Consider the following 17393-nt stretch of genomic DNA (forward strand, 5'->3'; position numbering starts at 1 on the left):
TCTTCCCACAATCAGAGAAAAGCTCAGCTTGTTTTTAGAGTGATTCAAATTTATTTTACTTTCATCTTTCTTAGTAGAGCTATTTTTGGTGGTGTGCTGGATGTGTGAAAGATGGGGGAGAATAAACCAAATTTGACGTACTTGCTATCTGCATGCGCCCCCCCCTTTCCAAAAGTGAAAGGGTTTGGGGGGCTGGTGATTGAAGAGCAGCTTTGGATTAATCTTCAGGAATTTAGAATAAAGAACTTAACTTACCGTTGGAACTTTGAGCAATACTTTGCTTGGACTCTTGATTTACTTTTGGATGCTATTTGGAACCCTGACATAGGCATCATGACCACCTAGCTCCCCATCCAAAAACATGAGCTGAGCAGCTAGTTGTTATCTATGGGGTTTATGGGAAAGCAAACTGGTTTTACGTTATTGAGACTGTTTCAAAGGCCTGGTTGGCAGACCTTTTCCAATAGATTGCAATGTCTGGTGCGTCGTCGTCTAATTCTACTGCTTTTAATAGCATCTTGAAACGCACTATGGCAGACTCTTTTGCATGAGTGATGGCGGCGCAGTGTTAGAATGGAGTATTGCAGGCTAATTCTGTCGACTGCCAGCAGTTTGATTCTAGCCAGCTCAAGGTTGACTCAGCCTTCCCTCCTTCTGAGGTTGGTAAAATGCGGAGCCAGATTGTTGCGGGCAATATGCTGATTCTATAAACTGCTTAGAGAGGCTATAAAGCACTACGAAGTGGTATATAAGTCTAAGTGCTATTGCCTTTTTAAAATAGAAGATAATTATGCTATTTAGACAACTTAAAGTATGAGTGTTTCTGGCAGTTATTATGAAAAGATATCCATATCAAAATCTTTGTTGCCTTCAGTTATGCAATAGAGCATTTTAAGTACAAGGAGTATTGTGACGGTTCTCTGAAGGTGTGACATTATTAGATTAAGCATTGCAGAATAGAAGTTGCAGGATTTTTGGTCAGCTGTTTTTCAATCTTCCTCCCTTCTGTTCTGTCTGAATTAATTATTTCTTAAAAGATTAAATACATATGGTACATGCATAGGCCTGATTAAACTTATAGTGCTTCCTCAGAAAGCTTGAATAGTTAAAAATGCAAATTGAGTGCAATTGAATGTTTATTTTTTACTAATTAGCCATTGTTATTGTATATATTTAATTTTACCTTTGCACTGCTTTAGCAATAATATTTTTCATATTTTAAAAGATTGCTGGTTTATTACTGTATTAATTCCAGTTTGTGCTCAGAGGATTGCTGTTTAGAAGCAATTACCGGTAAACTGTAAGGAATTTTGGCAACTTACTGTGCTTAGGAAGGAAAGGAGTAACAGAGGGATCTGAATTACAGTCAATGTTGGTTCTGAATGGAAATAAATGTGGAAGAGAGTTTATAAAAATGTCAGGTAATAACTGGTTTAATACCAGGTCTTAAGACTCCAGGACAAAAGTGAACATTTAAAATCATCACTGCCCAATTTGATGTCCTCTGGATTGACTAGGTATTTATAGACTTGAATTCCATTGCCCATAGAAGGCAAAAGAAGGTTAAAAGAAAGCTAATGGAGATTACTGCAGTTGTAGAAGTAGAACTTATATCCATTGTAGAATAGATGTATGGGTGGATTATTGTACTTTCTGGAAGTTCAAAACAGAGTCTATAAAGTGATTGGATTAAATGTTTGTGGATTAAATGTTAAAATATTGTATTTTGTTTTGGTGTCTATGTTGCTATATAACCCATAATTACTCTGCTCAGTAGAAAGAATTACATTTATACAATATATGCCTATTGTAGATAATTGCTTGCATGGCTGAAGAACTAAACAGTTTGTCACAGTTGCCAATGTTTGCACATTGATAACAACTTTATGGCTTTGCCATTTACTGGTGCATGTAAAAGTTCTGTTCATTTCAATGCAAAATGTATGCCTGATTAAAGGATTGTGCTATATGTGGTCATAATTTCTGAGTCATAGAAAGAAGAGTGTCACATTATTTCCTCCCATTGAGATTCAGTTGGAAATGTCACCCTTACAGATATAACTAGTTTGATTTTGTTTCAGGATGTACAGTATATCCTGCCTTTTTTATATGACCTTTTAAGACTAATTACTAAGGAAAACCAAATGAAAAACCTACCAAATCAAATAAAAAACACTTTTAATGCTGCTTGCATTAAGGTCTTATTACCCATCTAAGGAACATAATATATTCAAGCATATCATATATGTGCACACTTTAACATGTAGTTAGTTAGTAGCGATCACTCTACTATTCATCAAGTGAATAATAAATAGGGAAGAGGTTTTGATGTCCTGTGAAACTTAACAATTATAAATGTACATAACTGAAATTTAAAACTAAACGCACAACACACATACACACACACACTTTTCTCTCATGCACACTAAGCATTTACCACTGAAGAACCGAAGCTGGAGTCACCCAAAGTACAGACTGGGCATTAAAGACTCTTTCAGAAATGCAAAAATAGCAATGTCTTCCATAACATAGCCATAGCATGCGAGCAAGGATCTTAAATATGGTGCAGACAGAATGGACAAAGGGAGATTCACGAACTACCAAGTTCGGAAATGATTGATTACACAAAAATTGAAGCTGCAGGTGATTTAGAGAATTTTGTCTCAGAGAAAACCAAAGCTCAAAAACAAGAAATACGGGAAATAACCAGAACATAAATCTTAAAATAAGGGGATTCTTGACAGTGAGTGATAGTCAAAAATGCTCTAGGTATGGAAAATGACAAATACATGTTGTAAATATTACGGACTGTATCTGAACTTGAGGGGAGCGGAACAACCCCCCCCCCAAACAAACAGACTGTATAAAGCCCTCTAAGAAATGGAGCTTGGGATGTGTGAAGACCAGTGAATGACCCAATTTGAAACCAGAGCTGTCTGGAAGCCGGTCACTGCATGAAAACTGCACATGATGCAAGACATAGGGATCTGAGTAATAACAGCAGCAACTCATGAGACACAGATGAGGTGAAAAAATAATGCACTGCTATAAAAAGCAGGAGCACACAGGAAGCTGACTGGAGGAAAACAACCCATGTACACATATCGACTCATCGGACTCCTTGATCAGTTTGGCGAGGATTCAGTGGGCCGGCGAGTGAAAGTAGATCTGCATGAATGTACTTAAGGAAAACCTGGCTACATGGTGCTCAATACAACTGGGATCCTTTATAAAGCCATTTGCTAACTTACTTCAATCTGAGATTATTATCTCTCCAAATGATATGTGAGTCTGGTCCCCGGATAAAATGCCAGACTGCTGCCCTGGGCTAATAAAATAAACCTCAAGACACCCGTTCCTAGCCATTCACGAGCTTTGCACAACAGCATTTGATGAGAACTGATTATCTCCACTCAAACAGTGAATGTTTACAATGTGAGTGAAATGATACAACATACCTTATCCCAGAGCAGGCAACTATGGCCCTTTTATGACCTGTGGACTTCAACTCCCAGAATTCCTGAATCAGCCATGCTGGCTCGGGAATTCTGGGAGTTGAAGTCCACAGGTCATAAAAGGGCCCATAATTGCCTAACCCTGCCTTGCTCCCAAAAAAACATCCACCAATCGGTTTATTCTGCTAGGCTCCAGCTTCTCCTCTCAGTCACTGCTTGAAATGTTACTGCAAGATGCATTTTTGAAAATTTATTTTTATCCCACCTTTGTTACTTTTATAAATAACTCAACAGACATACTCACTGCCCCTTCCTCCTCCTATTTTTCCCACAACAACAACAATCCTGTGAGGTGAGTTGGGCTGAGGAGAGAGCAACTAAAGTTACCCAACTAGTTTTCATGTCTAAAGCGAAACTAGAACTCATAGTCTCCCAGTTTCTAGCCTTGATCAAACAGGTGCAAGAACAAAAAAAAATGTGTATTACAGAAAATGCCAGGCTGTACTCAGCTGTGCATATCCAACGGCAGAACAATGTGGGCAAAGGTCTCACTTCCTCCGCATGTATCTGCCTCAGTTTCCAATAATTCCTGTTCTACCTCAACTTTCCCATATTGTAGAATTTTCCAATCAGCCAGTCCATAATGTTCTTCAAGAAAATGTCCACTGAAGCCATTTTAGTCTAGAATTCCAAATGAGAACTTGAAAAACAATTGCTTTGTTTGTCTCCTGTGGTTGTTGCAAAGTGAAGAGACATTCTATTATTTTGACCACTCTTTGGTTTAATAGGTTTTTTTTTTTTAACATGGAAAACAAAGTTATTCGCAATAAGAGCTCAGTTTAAATGTGCCTAAAGGAAGTGTGCCTAATAACTTCTTTTTTCCCTTGCGAATTAGGAGTCTTTTGGAAGAATATATTTGCATGCAAAAGTATGATTATTGCAGTACTCGGTTGTTAAGGCTTATTAGTTGGAAACCAAACAATCATGAATTTTCTGGTTCTTTTGTTTTTGTGAACAGGCTATATGTCTCCGCATCCGTCTCCCCTGGGAGCACCTGAGCATGTGTCTAGTCCAATGTCCGGAGGAGGTCCAACTCCACCCCAAATGCAACCGAGTCAGCCAGGACCCATGATGCCTGGAGACCCACAAGTGATGAGCCAACCCAGTAGAGGCCCTTCACCTTTCAGTCCTGTCCAGTTGCATCAGCTCCGAGCTCAGATTTTAGCATACAAAATGCTGGCTAGAGGACAGCAAATCCCTGAAAACATTCAGCTTGCTGTACAAGGAAAAAGGTCACTGCCTGGGATTCAGCAGCAACAGGCTCTTTACAAATCATCTGGTAAAACGGCTACCTTCAGTATTATAATACCTATGCAAGGCTGAGGACAAAATTGTGTCCTTTCCTCTATTACGTGTAAATCGGAATTCAAAGAGGGGGGAAATTTGTGGGGAAAGGAGTAAAAGGGAGTCCTGGGGTTTTTTGCTTCAGTGCATAGGTGTGTGCAGAAGCAATGTGGCTGAGTAGTACAGACAACAGAGGCATTTTGGGATCCCGAGTAATTTGAACCCTAGAAAAGCCAACTTCTACCTGGGGGCTTGGAATATGCATTTCCTGTAATGTCCTGGTGAGAGATTTTCTATGCGTTTACCTCAGAGCAGAGAAAGAAGGAAAGAGAGCTGTATTGAATTCCATAGGGATCCCCGAAGTGAAATAAAAGAGTCTGCCCTCAAATAAAAAATTGTCTATTTCCTGTATGTGTTTAATTTTAGTATGAACTACTAGGTAAATGGAGCAAAAAAAAAAAAAAAAAAAAAGAGGAAGGGGCATCACTACATTTTGATTTCAAAACATCTACTGAAATGTAAACTTTAAATGTTTAATTAACAACACACGTCTCGCCTCCCTTCCCACACACATACACACACTATTCATATGAAGGAATTTCCCAAAAGTCACCCTAAGGCACAGAAGCTGTTTGCATAAAAGTTCTCGGTATCTTCTGATAAGAGATCATGTGCATTTTTCCTTGCAGGAGTAGTTCCCATGCCTGGACACGGAGTTGCTTCAGGAATGCCAGGACATACAGCTGCCATGGCTCCAAAAACTTGGCCAGAAGGTAAAACTGCAGGACCATAACCCAAAACTACCAGCAGTTCATGTGCAGTTAACCATGATAGTTGTGATCTGAGAAGAGGAGGGGAAAGAAAAAGCAAAAAAGGTCTTTTCAAATCCTTTCCTTTCTAAATTGTCTTAATGGCACACCTTCACAATAATAGATAGTTTTCTCCCCAGATATAAGAGAACAGAGATAACCATGATACGTTTTAGTGTTCTTTCCCCCTTTTTTTCTCCTCCCAAAGTTCCTTTTGTGAAGTATCTCCAATAGACAAAAGTTTAATGGGTGATTATTAAACAGGGATCCAAGCTAGAACTAAGGAGAAATATTCTGACATGGGAAGAATTAATCAGTGAGATGGTTTACCTCCAGAGGTTGTGGATGCTCCATCACTGGAGGTTATCAAGAAGAGACTGGACAGGTATTTGTCCAGAATAGCTGGTTGAGCAGGGACTTGGACTAGGAAACCTCCAAGGTCCCTTCCAATCCTTTTATTCAATGTTTTATGCTATGCCCACATGAGAAATGAGGTTTAATGATAGTTCTAGTGGGAAAGAACAAGCTTTCATTTCAAGGAGTCATCACAATATTCTGCTTCTGAGATTCTGATCTAAGATTTTGACAAGACTTTAAAAGTGTCAATAATCTCTGAAAAATATTTTTCTTATATTTTCTTCTTCCTAGCTTGGTTTTAGTTACCTTCCAGTTATCTATTCTACTGTTGCCTTTCTTTTTAGAATATGAAAGACACTTCACTGCTTTCTAGCTGAATAACATTTAGAAAAATCACAGTTGCTCGGCTTCTGGAATCCCAGGCAAAAATATTTACATTGTCTATCAGAGGTGTGAATAACAGATAGAAAGTTTCAAAGCCTATTCACCTTTTTCTAATGCATTTCCAGGTTCTTGACTGAAAGATAATTTAATTGTCTGCAATGAATAGAAGCTGTTCACCCCGCTTTTGTGGGTTTGCATCTGAAATCCCTTTAACGTGATTCCTTTGACCTCCCCTCCCCCCTTATGATGCAGTTTTACAAACATCGTTGCAGGAATAATTAAGAAACCAAAAACATAACTGGAGAATCAGAGCAAATTGAAAGTAATTAATGTGATCACAGATTAGGGAAGAGATGTTACTTTCATGCGGGATGTTTATTTTAGGCATAAAATTAAACATAAAAAACCCTAAACACCATGTTATTCATGCTTCCGTTAGTATGCACATGTGAATGCCTGTAAATACTGTAGAAGTATCAAAGTTGATATCATTTGATCTAGATCAGGAGTGTCAAACTCAATTGCATCACAGGCCATATCATGACATATCGAGATATTTTTTTTGCCCTTGCGGAGCCAGGGTGGGCGTAGCCTACCAGTATGTCTTCTATCTCACTTTTTATTTTCCAGGGCAAGGAGTGGATATGAATGTCTCAAGTACACCCCAAAAGTTGGCTGTTCCTCCTCCAAGTGGAAGACCATCACCTGCCCCTGCTGCTACCCAGCCCACAGCTGTAATGCCAGGTCCTTCTGTACCACAGCCTGCAGCTAGTCAGCCTTCGCCTATTGTTCAGCTGCAGCAAAAACAGAACCGTATCAGCCCCATCCAAAAGCCTCAGGGGCTGGATCCTGTTGAAATTCTTCAGGAACGGGAATATAGGTAATAGACCAAAGTGGAGTGTTTCAGATTAGCTTGATTTGCGAGCTATGATTCTTATTGTCATTTCAAATTTTTAAACCAAACTTCATAGCAATTATTTTATTTTTTTGGAAAAGGACTGAAAATCAGCTGGGAAGTAGGGCTGGGAAATTAAGGGCATGGGAAGGCTGAATCAAATTTTTAATCCCTAACTTTTGGCATCCTATTATAAACATTTCAGAACTAGAGAAAATTTTATGGGCATAACCACAAACGATTGCTAAAGGAAATTCTTCAAATCCTAGAAGAAAATAGGCTGTTAATAATTACCAGTCAATTTGGGATTGGAATTTGGATTTAAACAGAAATCTTCAAAATTCCTATCGTTTTTTTAAAAAACAATTTTTTTTTAACCAGGTTTAAGTAAAATCAATTACTGTAAAAAATGTGTTCGGAAATCATAAAATTGTGCTATTATATTTTTTCTATTGCAGTCAATTTTCATGAGTTGGGCATATTAGAATGACAGAATGAAGCATGAAAAAAGTATTTACTGTATTTTTCAGAATATAAACGCACCAAGATTTTGAAAAGGCAAATTAAAAAAAAAAGTTTTTGCACTCTGCAGACCTCCCAAAAACAACCTGTTTTTTGTGAAAACAGGCCTGGGTTCCGTCCCCCCCCCCCCCACAAAGCCTTTATGAGGCTTGTAGAGTGCTCCTGGGGGAGGGCAAAAATGAGCAAAAAATGGCCCGTTTTTGTCAAAAAAAAAAGGGGCATGCATAGCCTTTTGGGGGCTTATCGAGTGCTCCTGGGGGCTGTGGGGGCAAAATTGAGCAAAAAATGGCCAATTTCCGCTCATTTCTGCCCTCCCCAGCCCCCAGGAGCACTCTGGAAGCCCCCTAAAGGCTGTGCATGGCCATTTTGGTGAAGGGGCAGGGTTTCGGGAGGGAAAAAATGCTGTATTCAGTGTATAAGACGCACCCAGATTTTCAGCCTCTTTTTTGAGGGAAAAAGGTGCGTCTTATACTCTGAAAAATATGGTATATGTGTATTTGGAAGGATTAAGAGACAAAAAATAGATCTCCTCTCTACATGAGAGTACTCATTTTCCTTTTATATAAAGTAACTTCTATCCATTCAGTATTCTAATAAAGAAGATCCTTCATCTGTTTTTCAAGATCAAAATTCATTTGCCATCCAGTTTATGTAATTTATAATTTTCCTAAATGATATAGCCCATTGATTGGGCATCTCTTTCCTTTTATTTTTTTCTTTAGTCCAAGCCAGCTTTTTTGTTCTGGATGGCTCAAAGGTTGTACAGATTTGATTTATGTGCATGTATAAATATTTACATTTCCCTCTATCTTTTCATTTCATTTCCTTAAATCTCTGAGTATGTATACAGTATATGTGTGTTCGTGATTCAGTAGAGGGCTTTTTTTTACTTTCCAAGCTTTATACTGAAAACAATTTTACTCTAAAGTTAATAATAATAATAATAATAATAATAATAATAATAATAATAATAATAATAATAATAATAATAATAATAATAATTCTGGAACTTTGTATTTCAGTAATGGGAGAAAGGAACTACATTTAAGTCAGATTAAAATTGGAATAAGTCCCAATAAGAAGTATCTCTACTTAAATTCATTTGATTTTGTTTGGGCAAGCTTTAATGTTTTAAGAATGTCTTAAAATCATATAGGTGAAAGGAGCCATTTGTCCTATTGAATCCAACTCCTTATTCAGTGGGGGAATCCAAACTAAAGTATTCCAGATACCTTCTAGTTACAGGCATGCAATGAAGGAAAAGCCATTGCTTCTCTGGATACAGTAATTGGTTCCACTGTGAAAGTACTCATAACTGTCAGAAAGTTTTCTTTCTAACCCATCATTAGAATCCTCTTTCCTGTAACTTTAAATCCATTATTCCCTGTCCTGCACTTCTGAACAAGAGAGACTAGGTCTTGACCTTCTTCAAGTATGACATTCTTTCAGGAATTTGAAGAATGCTATCATATCGCCCCCGACTCAGATTTTGCCCCAGAGCTAAATATAGCCAGCTCCTTCAGTCTTTTTTCACAGAATTTAATTTCTAGTCCCTGATCATCCTTGCTGCCATTCTCTACGTCTAATTCAAATAATTGTGTTCTAATTTCTGTTCATCCTTCTTAAGTCTGATGAAAACAGAAAAATGAAGAAAAATAAGTTCTCATGTTCTAAAAGTTATCCTGTGTATTTGATGTTGCTTAATATTTCAAATGCTTTTTTGCAGCCATTTCCCGCAGGTCAAAGTGCAGTATGATGTGTCTGTCAAATTCGTTATGCTTAACATACAGTGTCTTCTTAAGTGTTGTTGTGAAAAAAATACCTATAAAGCCTTCACATATTTAACATGTTGATAACAACTCGATTTTCTTTGCAGTTTAAAGCTGGGCCAGTTTAATAAATGTATGCACAAATTCTTAAACAGCCCTCCTTACACTTAACAAAACAAAGTACTTGTTCTTCTCTAATCTTAATGAATTCGTCTGAAATGAATAATGTACAGTGTAATTTAATGTCATTCCACTATGAGCAAAGCTTCTTTTCTTCTTACTACTCATTAAAAAATTGCATATGTTATTGTCCTGAAATGATGAGCAGAGTGGATTATATCAAATGGGTCTTTTTAATTGCCTCTCCTTGCTCCTTGGGCTATCATTCTGCAGTTGTGGCACCTACTCCGGAATCCAATAACATCTGTAGTTGTGCTCAGTTGGTTCAAGGGGATGGTGCCCTTTTGCAAGAAGATCTTTATCATCCCTTTAAGAATTCTCATTCTGCTTAGAAAAAGACAAATAACTACACTGTGGAGATTAATTAAACAAATTTTGGGCAGGGTTAGCTTAAATCCCCAAAGCCCCTTAACTGGCGGCTTCAGAAAACTGCTTTCCTCTTTGTGTCTCGATTTTAGGACTTAATGGCTTTTAATATTTCCCCCATAAGATAAAAATAGCCTCCCCCCCATCTGTTTTAAAGATTAGGCAGTGAAGATGATTTAAGTATTTGATGCCTACATTTTTGGACAAAGTAGATTGCCATAAAGTATTCCAAGATGCCACATAAATTGTAATTCTGTGTCTGATACAATGCTATAGTAATTAAATAAAAGCAACTCTGAGCCTCTTCCTTTTAAATGTCATAATTTATAATAATGATCATTTTACCTCTATTTATTTTGGAAATACTAAATAAGGACTACAGATTTTAAACTTGATTTCAATTTAACGGCAATGGTGATAATTTGATATTGTTGGTAGCTTCTTTCAATGCATATGCTTGAGATTAAACATATTCTTTATATTGATAGCAGTTATTAAGACAAATGAGCCATTGTGGCTACAACACCATTTTAACGGCCTAGAAATTACTGTATTTTTCGGAGTATAAGACGCATCTTTTTTCCTCAAAAAAGAGGCTGAAAATCTGGGTGGGTCTTATACATCGAATACAGCATTTTTTGCCTCCCGAAGCATTGCTCCCTTCACCAAAATGGCTGTGCATAGCCTTATGAAGGCTTTCAGAGAGCTCCTGGGGACTAGGGAGGACAGAAATGAGTAAAAAATAGGCCGTTCTCCCCCCCCCCAGCCCCCAGCAGCACTCTATAAGCCATAAGGCTATGCAAGCAATTGTTTTTGCTCTCCCCACCACCCCCCAGGAGCACTCTGCAAGTCCCCCCAAGCTATTCATGCCTTTTATTTGGAAAAAAATGGGGGCGTTTTCGTGAAAAACGGGCCGTTTTTCAGAGGTTTGCAGAGTGCAAAAACTTTTTTTTCCCCTTTTGGAAAGCTCTTTAACCGATGAGAATTACATTGATCAAGTGCTGTACCAGTAGAAACAATGTCTTAAGGTTTGTCAGCAATTTCCTTCTCCAGCACGTGGATAAATACACCTGGGAACATCTACCTATCTACCTACTCTCTCTCTCCCTACCTACCTACTGTATTTCTCTCTCTCTCTCTATCCCTCTATCTACCTACCTACCTACTCTCTCTCTCTCTCTCTCCCTACCTGTCTACTGTATTTCTCTGTCTCTCTCTCTATTTCTCTCTCTCTATCCCTCTACCTACCTATCTACCTACCCACACTCTCTCTTTCCCTCCCTCCCTCCCTGCTGTATTTCTCTCTCTCGCTCTCTATCCCTCTACCTACCTCCTCTCTCTCCCTATCTATTGTGTGTGTGTGTATGTGTATCCATCCCTCTATCTACCTACCCACACTCTCTCTTTCCCTCCCTCCCTCCCTGCTGTATTTCTCTCTCTCGCTCTCTATCCCTCTACCTACCTCCTCTCTCTCCCTATCTATTGTGTGTGTGTGTATGTGTATCCATCCCTCTATCTACCTACCCACACTCTCTCTTTCCCTCCCTCCCTCCCTGCTGTATTTCTCTCTCTCGCTCTCTATCCCTCTACCTACCTCCTCTCTCTCCCTATCTATTGTGTGTGTGTGTGTGTATGTGTATCCATCCCTCTATCTACCTACCTACTCTCTCTCTCCCTACCTATCTACTGTATTTCTATCTCTCTATCTCTTTCTATTTCTCTCTATATCCCTCTACCTACCTACCTACACACTCTCTCCCCCTACCTATCTACTGTATTTCTCTATCTATCTCTATTTCTCTCTCTCTATCCCTTTACCTACCTACCTAACTTCTCTCTACTTACCTACCTACTGTATTTCTCTTTCTTTCTCTCCCTCTCTATCCCTCTATCTACCTACTTACTTTTTTTAAAATTTGCCTCTTCAAAACGTTGGTGAGTCTTAAACTCCGGTGCATCTTATACTTCGAAAAATACAGTACCCTGAAGGTTGTGTACTTCTTCACTATAACTACTTGTCAATTTTGCCTCTTCGCTGCTAACACAGTTAAGGAATCTTTTAGCAAGGATCTTAGCCACAATTGAGGGTAGTTGCAACCCATTTAATTAGAATCTCAATACACCATTTGAAACAGCTTTCAGATTGTAGGCTGAAGATTACGTTAGCCAAGGATGATGGTCTTGGACTGCTTAACTGCTGTTAAGGATAGCTGAAAAAAAGGACTCTGTGAATAGGGAAAACTGTTTCTGGAGGCTGTATGCTTGGTTTGTCAATGCTAGATAACAGATAAATGTCACTTCATCTGCACTAGCTTGGTGTGTTAGAAGTATGTGTCAACTCTGAAGCGAACTTAGATGAAGCTGTCTTGTGCTGCCTCATAGTTGCCAGGAAGCCTGAGAGGGGGAAGGGAGGGGGAAATAGATAGCCCAGATACAATCAAAATAAAGTTTTCCTGTGGGAACCAAAGGCAATGAAACAGGTGGCTGTTGAAGGAGGAGAGAAGCCTGCCACCCATCTTCACTGGACAATGTGACCAGTGACAACTGGTGTGTGGGGGGGTATTTTTACTCTTTTAATTAGGTGAAAACCATGGGAACTATTAGATTTAGTTTTCACCGGCTGTGCCACAAAACCTCAGAGTTCTGCTTTCAGTGGGTGCATTACTCGGAACACGGTCATTAAACCAACTCTCCCAACTGTCTGCTCCAGCCGGAGCCACTCTCCGGGATCCTGAGCCCTGGCTGCTCACCAGATCTTTTGAGAGGAGTAGAGAAGACTCAGGGAAGACCTCAGAGATGGAGAATTGGGGAAAGGGCGTGACTTCCCATGGAGAGCTTGCAGACCCCTACAGAGGTCCTGTAGTCCCCAGCGATGCTGACAGAAATCGCCCTCCTGGCGGTGACCCAGCCCAAGATCCGAGCAGAGGCGACAACCACCGGGAACTTGTACCGGGCCGAGGAAGACCTCAGATGCCAGGCCTCCATTCAGTGGGATGTGACTGGGGACACCTGGGAGGGGGGATTTTTACTCTTTTAAGTAGGTGAAAACTGTGGGAACTGTTAGAGCTGGTTTTCACTGGCTGTGCCAATATGATGTATCCAATAAAGTTGTTCTTTGAGGAATCCACCTGCCTCGAAGTTCTGCTTTCAATGGGTGCATTATTTGGAACGCTGTCAGCGTGATCATATAGACCAGCTGTTCTAACATTTCTTAATATAAGGTCTTTGTGCAGCAACAAAGGTCAGGAGACCCAGTTTGGAATATCTTCATGTTCACGTCAAACTATGGGTTCCTGCATTTCCATTCTTTGATTATATATATCGATATTATATGCTGCATGGTCCAGTAGCCTTAAAATAGTCGTTATGGTATTTCAAATTGTTTTTACATTTCCCACATACGTTAAAAAGAGAGCTTTTACAACTGCTCCAGCCACCACTGTTATAGATATGATATCCTTGTTCCCAGGAATTCTGGCCATTGAGAATGAATGGGCTTGGCTGCATGCCTTGATACTAAAGGAGGGGCGGGGGGGCAGGAGTATTAGGGTAGGGGCCCGGGTTTGAAAGAGACACCCCCTTAAGTGGTTTGTTATAAGTCTACCTGAGAACTTGTACAGTTTTTATCCAGCCAGGGAAGTTTTTTTTTTTAAAAATCTGAATGGTTCTCCATTCTTGAATTGGCCAGCTTTGTGCGGCTTGACAACGGTAGCATTTGAAAACTCCAGATTCCTTTGCACGAAATGTTTGCGCACCTGTGTGTGTGTGTGTGTGTGGGGGTATTCAACAGTAAAAAAAAAACCTAATGCTCAGTTCACTTTATTTGTCTTAAAACACAGGGTCTTCTGAGTTCAAAAAGATATGCATGCATAAAGCAAACTAGAGAGGCCAAGAGATTCTGAAAGAGACTTGGAACTGACACATTTATTTATTTATTTATTTTTAAATTTTCTGTCTTGTGTCCTTATACATCTAGGCTTCAGGCTCGAATTGCACACAGAATTCAAGAATTAGAAAATTTGCCTGGTTCTTTACCTCCAGATCTGAGGACTAAAGCCACAGTGGAGTTGAAAGCGCTTAGGCTACTAAATTTCCAGCGCCAGGTAATGCATTACACTGGGGTGGTGGTGGTAGTGGAAAGATACTTATTTGTGATCAGACACTTAGGGCCTTGATATGTCAGTCATTCTATTTTAAAACTAAAGAGTAATTGGTGTACCAATGAATTTCATGTGTCTCGTGTGAGCTCAACCTATAGAAGAGACGCACAGCAGCTGCAATTGAGCCATGGTGGTGCAGTGGTTAGAATGCACTTTTTGCAAGTAACTCTGCCCACAGCCAGGAGTTCGATCCTGACAAGCTCAGGGTTAACTCAACCTTCTGTCCTTCCAAGGTTGGTAAAATGAGACCCCAAATTGTTGGGGACAATATGCTGACGCTGTAAATTGTTCAGAGAGTGCTGTAAAGCACTCTGGAGCGAATATAAATCTAAGTGTTAAGTTTAAGTACGGTATTTATTGCAGCTCCTGTTTTATCTCTTACACAATTCTCTGTCCTGCAAGGTTATAGAAGCAAATGAGTTCTCATTTCCATGGAAGAAAAACATTGTCCTGAACGTTGCTGATGATCTTGGGGTGGGCTTTCCTTGCGATTCGCATGGAACAGATTATGACACCAAAGTATCTCAGCATACAGAAAGCATTACCATACGTAAAAGGATGCAAAAACAAAATTCATTGGGCTAAAAGGAAATATAAAATCATATATTAGGAAATGTACATGAACATTTGTTAATGTTTGTTAGTGTGTGTGTGTATCAAACAAAACTTTCACTTTTTAAAAAAGTTGCAAGCTGATAATGAAACAAGAAGGAACAATTTGTGGATTGGATACCAAATGACCGATTTATCATCAGAAGTTACAGAATCTCCCTTGGCCAGAAGTTTTATTTTGTCTTTGTATATATTTCTGGGCATGCTTGTCTTAACACCAGCAGCACTTTCTGTAACATTAGGCACAATTTATTTTACTGTCTAAAATCTTTCATAAAACAGGTTAGGCTTAAGGAGAATGTTCTTTCCAAGTTTATTATTTTTATTTTATCTTTTATTTATTTTAATTATTATATCTTAATGACTTCATGTTCCACCTGCTGTACAATATGGGCTTCAAGCTGAGAATCATTTTATTCACTTTTCTTTTTTCTTTTTACAAAAGCAACCCGATCACAACAAACAACGGTGTAACCAAAACAAAACAAAAACAAAAAACAGAACAATAAGTACAGACCTAGTTTATGAAACTAAAATCAGGAAAGAAATTAATTTGACACTGCTGCTCCCCTTTTCATTTAAATGCCAGAACTGAATGGATAAAATCTGTTTCCTTTTAAAGCTAAGTACTGCCTAGTTAGATTTTCTCAAATTCAAATTACCGTAACTCGCTTTATTTGATCGTCAAACTTGTTTTAAAAACTGGAAGTCCCATCACATTTATATTAGACATTCCAGAACAAAATGGAAAGAACACTTTGAAATGCTTTTTTTCCCTTTCTTTCTGTTTTTTTTAATCAGTGCAATTTCTCTGCTGAGACCCAATTTCCTTTTAAAATGCTATCTCTTCTGGTTCACAGCTGCGACAAGAAGTAGTGGCGTGCATGCGTCGGGACACAACTTTGGAGACTGCTCTGAACTCCAAGGCATACAAACGCAGCAAGCGGCAAACCCTGAGGGAAGCCCGAATGACCGAGAAACTTGAGAAACAACAGAAAATAGAGCAGGAGAGAAAACGTAGACAGAAGCACCAGGTATTTTACCCTTCAGTGACTTTGGGACTGTTCAGTTTGTATGTCCCCCCCCCCCCCTCTACAAGTGGATGGAATAATCTGTCAACGGCCCACTCATTTCTTTTATATCCTGCTAGATATGCTGGTTTGGCTTTCATTATTCTGTAGTCCATTTGTCAGTGAAATGCCCATGCAGAGCTTGGAGGAAGATCCAGCTGCTTCTTTTGTGTCTCGTGTATTAACATAATGAGAAGGAGTCACAATGAATCGGCAGCTCAATACATAAGTTGGAAAAAAATCTGAAAGAGTTGGAATTTGCTGATGCAGAGGTGTCCACAGGATCCAGTGCTTTCATCAAAATGAAACTGTTGTGCCATTGTGAGGCAAGCTCCGTCCCATTCACCCATGCGTGTGAGAGCACAAGGCATGTACGAAAGGGGCGGAGCTTGCATAGCATTGGCACAACACTGTTTTTGTCGTTTTGCCAGTCACCCGCATATGCTGCTGCGTGGAAACTCATTCCTGGTTGTTGAAAAAAATCTATCAGCTTTTTTTGTGAAAGTTCACATTTGTTCCTGCCATCACACTTCACTGACATAAATTGTATAAAAAAAATACTCTTCATTAGACCCAAATGACAGAGTGGGTCATTCTGTGTTTTGGGGTTATTGATATGTAACAAACTGATAGATGCAGAAGCTCAGGACTTCCGAACCTGGCAGGAAGTGAATATCTAGGCTTTTAGTCTCTCCCAAATCTACTAGTAAATATCAGATATTGGATTGGAAATGTTCTTCAGCATCAAGTTCAGCTTGTCCTAATATACATTTCAGGAAATGAAGCCACTTTATGCTTCTGGTTCTTTTTGGTGGATTCAATATTTGGAGTCTTTTAATGAGAAATTATGATGTAGAAATATATCCAATGGAATTAATACTATTTCCATTGATTGGCATGTTAGCAGACATTGCTTGCTAACTTTTTATGACTTTTTAAAAAATGGAAATATTAGGAACTGAACTTTGGTTTTTTTTTACACAAGCTATGTTCTCTTTCTGAAATAATCAATCTATAGTTGATCTCACAAATGCTAACTAGGTTTTAACGGGGATTTCCTCTTCTGCATTTTAGATATATCTGAATTGAACTTTGAGATCCTCATTGAGAACTATAATTCCAGAAACAATGACTAAAAATAGTTCTTAACAATGTTTTTTAGCTGGATTAGAAACTATTTCCTTGGATGCAGCCCTTAGAGCAGCGATGGCGAACCTTTTTTGGCTCGCGTGCCATAAGTGGGGGAAGAGCAGGGGGGTGTGCAGGCGTGCCGGACCCATAATGCAATGTGTGACACACACACACATACCCAGTGCGCATGCACACACTACAGGCACGACCCCCTCATTTTTTGCATGCTTTTTTCGTTCTCCCCAGGCTCCAGAGGTTTTATAGGAGCCTGGGGAGGGCGAAAATAGCCTCCCCCCCCCCCCCCGGAAGCCCTCCGGAGGCTTCAGGGACCTTCAGGAC

The 17393-nt window shown here is 39.3% G+C and overlaps 1 protein-coding gene across 5 annotated transcripts in view; it reads left to right on the forward strand.

Annotated features, from left to right (window-relative positions):
- Nucleotides 1–17393, forward strand: part of SMARCA2 (SWI/SNF related BAF chromatin remodeling complex subunit ATPase 2) — a 120588-nt gene that overhangs the window by 29880 nt on the left and 73315 nt on the right. For all 5 annotated transcript variants that reach the window (XR_014174438.1, XM_081942061.1, XM_081942062.1 and 2 more), the window contains exons 4-8: nt 4474–4794; nt 5489–5572; nt 6980–7229; nt 14058–14184; nt 15714–15887. Coding sequence is in view for 4 of the 5 variants with exons in the window: in XM_081942061.1 (XP_081798187.1) it covers nt 4474–4794; nt 5489–5572; nt 6980–7229; nt 14058–14184; nt 15714–15887 (956 nt within the window). In the remaining variant the exon portion in view is untranslated. The remainder of the gene's footprint in view (nt 1–4473; nt 4795–5488; nt 5573–6979; nt 7230–14057; nt 14185–15713; nt 15888–17393) is intronic.

Source organism: Natrix helvetica, assembly GCF_964273705.1.
Source record: "Natrix helvetica genome assembly, chromosome: 2".
Taxonomy (NCBI): Eukaryota; Metazoa; Chordata; class Lepidosauria; order Squamata; family Natricidae; genus Natrix; species Natrix helvetica.